We start from the raw sequence: 11016 nt of genomic DNA on the forward strand, positions 1-11016 counted from the left end.
ATTGAATCTGCAATTAATCATCCTTCCTTAAAGGAACATTTATTTAGCTATGAAGGTGACAAAATATCAAAATACAATTTGTTTTTGTTTCAAACATTATAAAAGCGGGATTGTGAAACAATATGTTGTTATTATTAATTAAATTGTTTCAATTTTGTCAAAATAAGCTCATGAACATTCTTAATGTATTATTCGATTTGGCTTGCATGTCAATAATTCGACCAATTTCAATCCGTATTCATGCAACCTTACACACGAAATGTTGAAACATAATGACGAGTATATGCACTGTAATGTTTCTTTAGGACTTGTAATTTGGATAAACGTTTAATTTGTTAGTATGTTATAAATAAAATATGAGAATTTGAGTCGAATCGAGGAACATAAATTTTACTCTATAAATGGACTATTGTTTTGTATTTATATTGCACTTTCTCTGTGTATTTGTGTTTAGTTTTAAGAGAATAAAGTATCTATCTGTCTATTCATCTAATATGTATTTGACAAACTATTTACAAAATGAGAAATAAATAATTTACACGTATTTTGATAGACTTCATATAAAAATAATTCACATGTGTTTAAATGAATCGAGCTAATAATTTGCACGTCAATAACGCTTTCAAAATTCTGAAAGCGGTTTAAATTTCAATGTTAACAAATGACAGAAATGATGTCATTGTTGGTATTAATACTAAATGCAATATCCCTATAGACACATTTGAATGCTAGAACTAACGCTAAGAGCTATAAATGTTGATTTTGGATTTGATAACCGGTTAATAATTTATATATATTTACTATATTTATTATAACAGGTCTGTAACCACTCAATTTTAGATTATAACATCAGTTTATTATCAATAAACAATATGAACAATTATACATATTCAATATTTTATTTTCAAATTCTCATATTTTACGAACAACATTTGGTCGAGATATATCCAAAATTGGTACAAACGCATGACAGGGGTGAAGCAAGAATGGGTACGCTCGGCGATTTGTTCACAAGAACAATTGTTTGTACGCATGAATCGACGCAAATACATGTAGTGTCGTTGATTATTATGGTGCATGGGGTAAATAGTTTTATAATCTTAGATGCTTTCATACGTTTCTTCTTCGTCATGAAATATAATTGATGTATTCATTTTCAGCATGTTTACTATTCAAACATGTGCAAAAGCCCTCTAAGAACATCTTAGGGTGAAAAATCTTACCAAAATCGAAAAGGTTATGCATACAACAACTACATCAAATATGTAATGAGGGTAAAAATAGTCCATTCTTTTGGGGAATATTGGTTTTCAATGATCTTAAATTTCGTAAGAAATTCAGTTTTATATTGTTTTGATTCGATCTTTACCGGTGTGTTTGATATAGGCGAATCGAACTTTCGATGTAATAAATTGTAATCCTTTTACATAAACGTTGTAGAGGTTCAGAGGCAAAAACCATAGAAGAACTATAATACACAAGTATTTCGAAAATGATCTTTGTAAAGGGGCAAATCATAAAAAAAATGTTTTACAACATTCTAGAGTGAAACAAATGTTATTTAGTTGTAATGTAGAGTTCACAGAACTATGCAAAACAACATTCACTAGGCTCTTTACGATCAATCTAGACAAATATGCAAAACCTAATAATTATGTTTTATTTTCCCAAAGAGCATTGTAGCGGAGTAGCAAAAAGACAATGACGAACAAAATCATGGAGTTCTTATATATATACGACTACGACTTTCTTAATTGAATATGGCGATGTTTAGTTTGTGCTAACCTTCGATTCTTATTTTCATTTTTAATTTACAAGAAACACATGATCATGACATGTGCCAGAGTACTAAGGCAAATGCCGAAATTAAGATGACCTTCATCAAAGTTATGCCCTTTTCATTTGAAATAATTAAAAAAACATATATTTAATCTGTATTTTATTTTTAATTTTCGATAGACATTCTTTTATAATAGTTTTAGTTTTTGCATTATTTTGGTACCCAGATTCGACTTCTTTTATACATAGGTATACATAATAGTTTTGACTATGGTCTACATCTGTCAGAGGTGAAAACTGTCATATTTCTGGGCGACTTGCAGAACAAGCTTCTATTTTATAGAACGTGTAGTGCAGTTTTAATGATAGAATGATTAATTTTAGCTTAATATTGGAGGTGTTTCACCACTATTAGGGATCAGTAATGTCAGTGCATAATTTGATAGACAACCAAATAATTATTCTTGGTTTGCTTGCCAATGAGACAACTATCCAATCAAATTTATGAAATCAATTATAGACAACCGCATCGTCCTCAACAATGAGATAACCCCATACCGTATGGTTGGCTATAAAAGACCCCGACATCAAAAATATGAAACAATCTTTTTTAGAAAACTACAAAACAATTTACGAGACACAAAGACAGGCAAGAACAACCGACAATCACTTAACTACAGGCTCCTAACTTGGGAGTGGCAGATAAAGAATGTGTCGGGGTTATAAAAAATGTTTGAGCACTCAAATCTCTACCTAACCTGGGACAATGGTGTAACAGCACAACATTAGCATATCAAATTATGTCAATAACCGCGGTGGACGAGAGGTATAAATAGTCAACAATTGTATCATTAGGCTGAGGTTGTCATGGGTTCAATCTTAATTGCATTGGTACATGTATACCAGTTTTCCTGCCGAAGGTCATTTGTTCTCTCCGGACACTCCGGCATTCTTCACCTATCAAAACTTCCGCCAGATTTAATCCGAAACTGTTGAAAGTGGCGTTAAACACCAATCAATAAATCAATCATGTAATATCAATGACAAGAGATTCGCCACCAATGCAATTCGTACATTACCAATGCAATTCGTACATTACCAATGCAATTCGTACATTACCGCAAAACAGTATTCCAACGGTTTCGACAATGAAATTGTAACGTTTTTAGTCGTAAGGTTTTAGTGCAAGAGTAATTGTTTATTTCTGCGACATAGACAACAGAACATAACATTTATATCAAGTGAGCGCTTTCTTCGTGGTTATGAATACTAGTATATGAAAATCGCTTTCCCTATATCCATTACCAGCTATGTTATTTGATATGCATTTCTACTGTCAAACGTTCTAAAGGTTTCAGTACTTATACATCTTCGGATTTCAAATGTTTGGCTTTGCGAGTTCCTGATGAAGCTAGGTAAATCCAGAAAAGCGCTTCGGACGCAAGAAATTATTAAACGTGTTGTTTTCATTTTTCTACTGAAATTAGTGATATGAAAGATGTTTGTATATTATTGATTGATTACGTCATTGTTATTTGCATATAACGTCCAGTGACAAATATTCCATACATTCAGGATTAAAACACATTGCCAACTAGTACAATTCTGATGTTCTTTAGATTTTGAAGAAAAAAACTTTTATATTGTAGCAAAACCAATTGAAAAGGTTTTATTTGCTACTAATTTGATCTTCATAATCAAGCTGTTCAATTAAGTTGTAAAACAACTAACAAGATATAAATATTGCACATATTTATAATTAGCTAGACTCTTTACTACAAAATTAAATAAATTGATTGTTTCTTACTAACTATATCAGAATCACCAGGCATGTATTGATAATATATATGTGCTAATTGAATAGTGTTAGAAACAAGTCTTAACGGACCTAGTAATTGAAACGGGGAGAAAGACTTAAAAAATAATTAGCAGTTTGTATAAAATGAATTATGATAAAATATCAATATAAATATTTCAATATCAATAAAAGTATAAAATAAGTTTTTGACAGTGTATTTTTATTTTAAAATTATTCATGAATTTTAGAAAAAAGCTAAATGAATTTTGCTCAAAAGACTTCTCTAAACATTATGAATTATAAATCAGAAAGACATACCATACATGTAGAATTATGGACTTGGATGGAATGTACAGTGAAACCCGAATTAATAGACCACTTTAATGAGAAGACCAAATTGGTGGATCAATACATGCGGTTTTTAAATACAGGTTCATACATCGGACTAGAGAGAACAAAAACGTTGTGTTCGTAGTTTGTACAACTTGAAAACAACGTTCGTTCTGAATATGCATGAAATATTTGCCACTGGACGTAAATCAACCACCAACTAATTTATTGAATACAACATTTCTTTTCGAACGAATTATTTGAATCATGCTAATATTGTCAAAATTATCGTTGATTTAAACGATGGGGCCTTTGGTGACAAATATTACGCAAGAAGCGGTACATAGACATGATAGGGACAGAGAGGTACACTGAAACGTTTGAACCATAATTCATTATAAGACAGTTTGCATAAATGTAATATTAGTATGTTAATACGCCGAGCCAGCTTTTTAACATCAAAGATATTAAATTCGAACTAATGAATTAATCGTAACTCGTCTTTTATTGACCCTGACAAAAAAACATGTTATTCATAAGTAACAATCTATAAACAAATGGACAGAAAACGTTACTCAATATTCATTGATTTATTGTAGTGTATCTGATTCGAAACTAAACCTTGTTGATCAGTTACTGTAAATATCAAAGAAAATATCAATTTACAGGTATCGACAAACACACATTGCCATGACAGTTTGTGAAACTTAACATCAGATATCTCAATCGCCAAGTTATATAAAGTGTTTAATTGACGCGAAAATCCCATTCGTAATTGATGATGCAAGAAGAAGAAAACTAACAGGAAACGAAAAATGTACTGTGATCCGATCTTGTTCAATGAAAAGGAACTTAGTGCTTATTTTGTTATTTTCTTAAAAACTAAAGAAATATAATACGATTTGTCATGATTTAGAAAGCTGTAGATGTATATCCTTGAAGTTTGGCATTTTAATTTCCTGACGAATCACCTGTCCGATTTGACAGTTTTAATGAGTATTTTGTTTGAGCGATGTGATTGAAATAAGACTGCGAAATAAGGGCCTGATTGTCGTTTCTATAGCAACCTAGGAAGATAAAATTATACAAGATCAAACTGATCTTACTCTCATAAAAAAGAACTTTCGATTACAAACTGAAATGCGTTGAAATGCGTATATAAATGTACATGCTGTATATAATTTTTAAATATTTTTTGTCCAGAAAATCAAAAATATTAAAGATAATATTGATATCGAGGTTTAATTTCTTGAAACAATTCAATAAACTACAAGAATGACTCGTGAAGCTCAAATAAAAATGGTTTAAAAGGACACAAAGAGTAAGAAATTGAAGAGCAGTGTGCTTTTTTATTGTCTTGTCCCAAATGAAAATTATATATTAGCGTCGAATTCAATACAAGTGGTTAACAACAAATGATTATAAGCCTAGGGGGATTAAGTATAAAAAAGTGAGAATTTAGTCTGACTCCTGGAAGTTATTATGTAATATAAAAACCAAACCAAGATAATCCGTTCTGTTATGTAAACGCGTGTTAGATAAGTACACTATGTCTTGAAGTCAGTATTCTTTTGTCTTTACATTGTTAAATATACATAATTTTGTCCAACAGTAATGAATGTGTAAATTGCTGAACACTTTGGTATCTTCTATAACCACTATAATGAAATTGACGTAAAACTTGGTCAACGGTTAGTCTATAAGCTAATATAGGAACTTCAAACTAATTACAAAGGATACGTCGGTCGACAACTATTGTCTTTGTTCGTAAACGTCTTATCATCACTTGTAATGTGTAGTGTTGTGAGGTCTTAAATAAATAATCAAAGCATATAGACGTTCTTAAGGAAACATTACTTTTTTGTCTAGGCATGTAAGCGTATAGTCTATCGTAATGATTACTCCAATACCACAATTATTGCTATCTTTTTTCTAACTTATAATTTAACAAACTTTCAATCTCGAACATACACGACGAAGGTATTACCAGAATTCCGTACAATGCGTCTTTATAACAATATTTTGCAATTATTTTGAAAACTGTCTCAATCAGACGACGCATTTATAACAGTAGCATGGTGTTACTTTGAAAGCGATCTTCCTTAGACATGCTCATATATGATAGTATAATGTGTTTATATTGAATAATATATCCTTCAGACAAGCGCATTGCTAAAAGTGTTATGCTTTTATTTTGTAATACCATTCACTTAAGACCTGACCATTTAAAACGATATATTTCTTTTATTTTGAAACTCATCTCCCTCTGACTTACTATTTTATGAGTTTAAACACAAAACTACGATAGGTTGTAAATGAAATAGATGATGCAGGGGCGGATCCAGCCATTTTGAAAAGGGGGGGGGGGTCCAATTACATGTCCCCATTCAAATGCATTGATCGTCTAAAAAAAAGGGGGGTTCCAATCCCCGGACCCCCCCCCCCCCCCTCTGGATCCGCGCCTGTGATGTTTCTAAAATGTTTTGTCCTGAATACTGAGAATATAAATCATAATAACATAAATGGTACCAATCTTTCTGCATCAGTTACGCATCGTAAATTGTTTGAATATCAGAAACCTACTACACACATTGAAGATGAGATACATATGAAAGCTTAAAGAGCCAAAAGCTGACAAGGTATCACAAGGATACTCGAGTTCGACAGTGCAGTGTGTACGTTTGATAAAATATTCAAAAAACATGAAAAACCTGCAAACACATTATGTGATGATACAAAGATTATAAAATGGTACTCTCGACGCTTGTAACTTCGTGTTTTGATAAAGAGATCGTTCTAATAATTTGAATAAATTTATCCTATAACTTATAAAGAAATGAAATAAAAATATGGGGTCACCGTTCATTTATGCTCACAATCTGCCTCCGGAAAGAGCATACATTTTTGTTAATGTCCTTTTTCTGTTGAACTAATAGGGAAAATAGAGGTAATATCGAAATGAAAAAAGAACTTAACTACAGAAATTATTTAGTCTATGTACAGCTGATTTGAAAACAATATAAAAAAAAATAAAGGTCACCGATGAGTTAAAAAAGATATTTCAATTCTAATGCCAAAAAAGGGATGTTTGCAACAAAGGGAGATAATTTGGAGCTTTTTTTCAATGAAACATTTTAAAAGTCATCTGGGGCCAAACCGAATCGATTTCTTTGGTTGATTTTTGTACCACATAATAAAGTAATAACTAATAGTGTAATAAATAAAATTTGTAATGAAAAAACAAATGCTTAATTTTCGCTAAATATTTTGTACCCGCGAGCCTTCTTAAATAGTAAAAATAGCATGATAAAAATTGGAGAAGTATGTTTTTTATTACTGACATTTTCGATATAGATAGATGAAATGGTAAAATTAGCTTGTAAATGAAGGGCATTCTTTCTTAGCTTAAAGGTATGTACACTATTAAATTTGAATTTTGTATATTTGCTTTCAATATGTAAATCAATAAAGATATTTTTGTAATTTCAAATATTCATCGGAATCTCATGGTCATATGGAAAGTCGGAGAATGTATGACTTCAACTTTTTAAATGGGAAGAAATACAAAGAATGTAAGATTTCGATTCCGTAAAATTAAAAAAATGAACATCTTTACATTTGATTTTTAAATTGAACATAATTTGTTTTGAAAAACGTAATTGTACCTCATCAAAGTTGGGGTATAAAAATATGATGAAAAGGCACTCTGGTGGAGAGTTGTCTAATTGGCAATCTTACGAAGTCTTTTTATTCTTATATATGTGCATGCATTTTCAATTACGAAATATTGCTTAAGAATTATTTTATGAGAGAAGCATTTTATGTAGTTATTGGTTTATGAATTTCAAGAGATGGGAGTAACTCGACAAAATAAAGGAAATTAAAGACTCAGATTATAGACCATCAGAAAGAAAACAAATTAAATGTTCATATTCCTGCTCTTCACATAGAAATTATATTTTTTTCAGTTACTATCCAGAGACGACCCTTCTTTGATGCGTATGGCCTTATATTCTATTCTACCCATGTTTTTACCTAATTTCTATCTTTGACCTCTGTCACTGATCAGTACTTTATATTATATATATATATAATGTTGTCTGTCGATATTTAATTATAAATTTGTTTTACAACCTACACTAGATCGATAAATATAAATAAATAATTCTTCATAATTATAAATTTGTTCTTAAGAGAATTGTTACAATTATTGACTCACATAAAGATTGTGCATTTTACATCTTTAAACGACAGAGAGCTTTTGGTGCTTATCTCGATTAAAAAAAATAGTAAAGATCGAAATGTTGATAGACCGCGGGTAGAAACAATTTATTGTAATTGAACATTTCAACAATAATTTTTCTATTATAGCTTGAACTGCAAAAACATAAGCATTTATATCATAGAGTAATTAAGATACAACATATTTTGGGTGGTATCTATATAGTTTTCATTTGTGATTTTTTTATGGATCTGTTAAGACATATAATATACGTGTATTTTTCTTTGGTTAGTTTTTAGCTGGTTCTGCTAATGACACCACTAGATCTAGTGCTATGTACAAACAAAAAACAATAACCTTGAAAAAAAATCAAAAATAATTGTATTCAAAATCAACTGTAGTACACAAAAATAGTATTTTTTTAAGTATTTACAGCTGTACAATAAATTTTAAAGTGTGTAATACGAGATCACATGTGAGTAATAGCCTATTAAAACTCACTTACTATGAGGTCCAATATGTTCCGAATGGCTTCCCAAATGATTCAGATGATTATTCGCATGATTTGTCTGATAATTAGGACTTTCATCCGAATGGTTTCCTACATTATTCATTTCTAATCTAACCTCTTGTGTATTATCGGATGGCGTCTCGTGTTTAGCACTACCGTTCATATCTGTCTTAGACTCGAAATCCTCACAACGGTCAGATTTGAATTTGACATGCATTAAGAGTACTAATAGAATCATCACAGTATACAATATGGCGGCTATTACGAAAGGCATTCCAGCGAAAATATTTAGGGTATAACCATATATTGATGTAAAGATGACCGCTGTAAATTTTGCTATCGTTTCACCGGTTCCTAAGATGGAAAACATCTTTCCAATTTCATTTTCATGGACCAGTTTACTTAGAAGTGAACGGACGGGGGAGTTAATTATTCCTGCAAGTGACCCAACAATCACAGCAACCCAAACCATCCAGGATTCTTCACTCCATGCCAAGATCAAAAATCTAATCGAAGCACATAACATTCCAATCATGCTGATTGTTGCGTCATTTAACTTCAGGTAGTTGGAGAAAACTGGTAGAAATACCAGTAACACCACACCCATGGAAGCATTATCTAAAGCAGATAGATATCCAAACCATGACGTTGGCCAGCTGAGAGGGGACCTTTCAGTGTAAAGTAACGTCACGTCGGTCAAACCAGTTCTACAAGTCTGATGAAGAAGTAGAACGGCGAATAAGGCAATTATACCTTTTCTTTTGTTGCCTTCTCGTTCCCTTGTAAGCACCTTTATAGAATCCGTGACATTGCTGAGTTGACAAAAAGAATTGCATGGCAAGCAATCGCCTTCATCAATGGGTTGAATTGTTTCTTTGAGAATACCTAGGGCTAGAATGACGACTAGTATATTAAGTACAGAAACCATCAAGTATGTTATCAGAATTGATGTAGTGTCGATTAATACACCACCAAGTAAAGAACCGAAGCACATACCTATAAACTGCATAGCAGCTAAAAATCCTAACTTCTTTGTTCTCTTTTCGGCGCCAGTTATATCCGTAACATAACTGTTGGCGGCCATTGTAATCATTGCTGTTTTCCCGAAGCACCCATGAACCACAGATCCAATTAGAAAAGATGGCAAAGAACCACTACTGGACATGTTCGCTCCCATGTAAAATAAGACAGCAAATATAGTTCCTGTACTAGGCATCACAAATGGTAGTTTTCGGCCATATTTGTCACTCCATGCACCACAAAACATACCTAGTACTAATGCTGGACAGTTTGTGAGAAGCTTGTGAAGTATCAAGTAAGTTGTTGCCTCTTTCTGAACTATATCTTCTATATCGCTGTGTTCTTCGATGTGATGACATTTCTCATGGTAATCAGGGAACATCGAAGAACAAACGATCTGTGGTATATTTGGACGAAGTATTGCATCAAGAAGAGCATCACCAATGTTGTAGAGCAGAAAAATAATGTCTATTTTGCAACCATCAAAACAACCACCTTGTGCTATGCATGAGAGATACGAGACGGATGATGCTATGTATTCTGTAAACATTCGCAGTCTTGTCCTAAAACTGTAGACCGGTTGCGTTGGCATTGTTATCTTGATATCGTACTTTCAAAAGCTATCAAAGAGTCATTTAATATCCATCTGCATTATTTTTAACTTGTTTGAATATGATATTAAAGGAATCACTCCACAATGGTAAATGATACATTTTCCTTCTTTATCCTATTTTTAAAAAAAGATTTGAAACTTTATCATCCAATCAAAGTTGTGCCCTTTAATATTTCCACTGTCAACAGTTCTTGAAGAAAATAGATAGTGAATAAAAACAGGATTGTGTTCTGTGACATCGATTTATTCTCATACCTTTTAAACCTACGTTAACCAATACTAAAACTGTTGACTACCAATTAACGGGTAGCCCTGCCTTTTATCACAAATATACTTGATATTTATGCTAAACATAAGCATGTACAAGCGTTTGCCATTTAAAATGAATTGTCACGTTCTCTCAGTAATTTACATCGCTATACAATGTAGAAAAATGCGTTTGAAGCGAGAAAGTCTGTTTATGCTTCAGTGATTGAAATTATTTAAAATTGATACTTAAGCCAGCTGATTATTGTTAAATAGCAACTATGAAGGAAGGTAACAAAAGAAAAACAATATTTCATGAAATATATATGAACGTATGCATTAAAGTTACGTCAATTCCTTATTATCAACATTCTACTGTTAATTGTTGTATGTAAATTAATTTTAGTTTTGAAAACTCAATTATTGTGTTGTACTATTAGTATTAAAGAGAAGTCGTCCATTTCGAAATATAATAATTTCGAAATACCAATTGTTCC

The 11016-nt window shown here is 31.7% G+C and overlaps 1 protein-coding gene across 1 annotated transcript; it reads right to left on the reverse strand.

Annotated features, from left to right (window-relative positions):
• Window positions 1-8487: 8487 nt before the first annotated feature.
• Window positions 8488-10667, reverse strand: LOC139527623 (tetracycline resistance protein, class H-like). Its single transcript, XM_071323153.1, has one exon. It carries the CDS (start codon window positions 10250-10252, stop codon window positions 8627-8629), a length of 1626 nt encoding a protein of 541 aa, XP_071179254.1. The 5' UTR covers window positions 10253-10667; the 3' UTR covers window positions 8488-8626.
• Window positions 10668-11016: the final 349 nt, after the last annotated feature.

Source organism: Mytilus edulis, chromosome 6, assembly GCF_963676685.1.
Source record: "Mytilus edulis chromosome 6, xbMytEdul2.2, whole genome shotgun sequence".
NCBI lineage: Eukaryota > Metazoa > Mollusca > Bivalvia > Mytilida > Mytilidae > Mytilus > Mytilus edulis.

Excerpts from the sequence above, each read along its gene's own strand:
- LOC139527623 (XM_071323153.1), bottom strand. The coding sequence starts at position 10,252 with ATGCCAACGCAACCGGTCTACAGTTTTAGGACAAGACTGCGAATGTTT.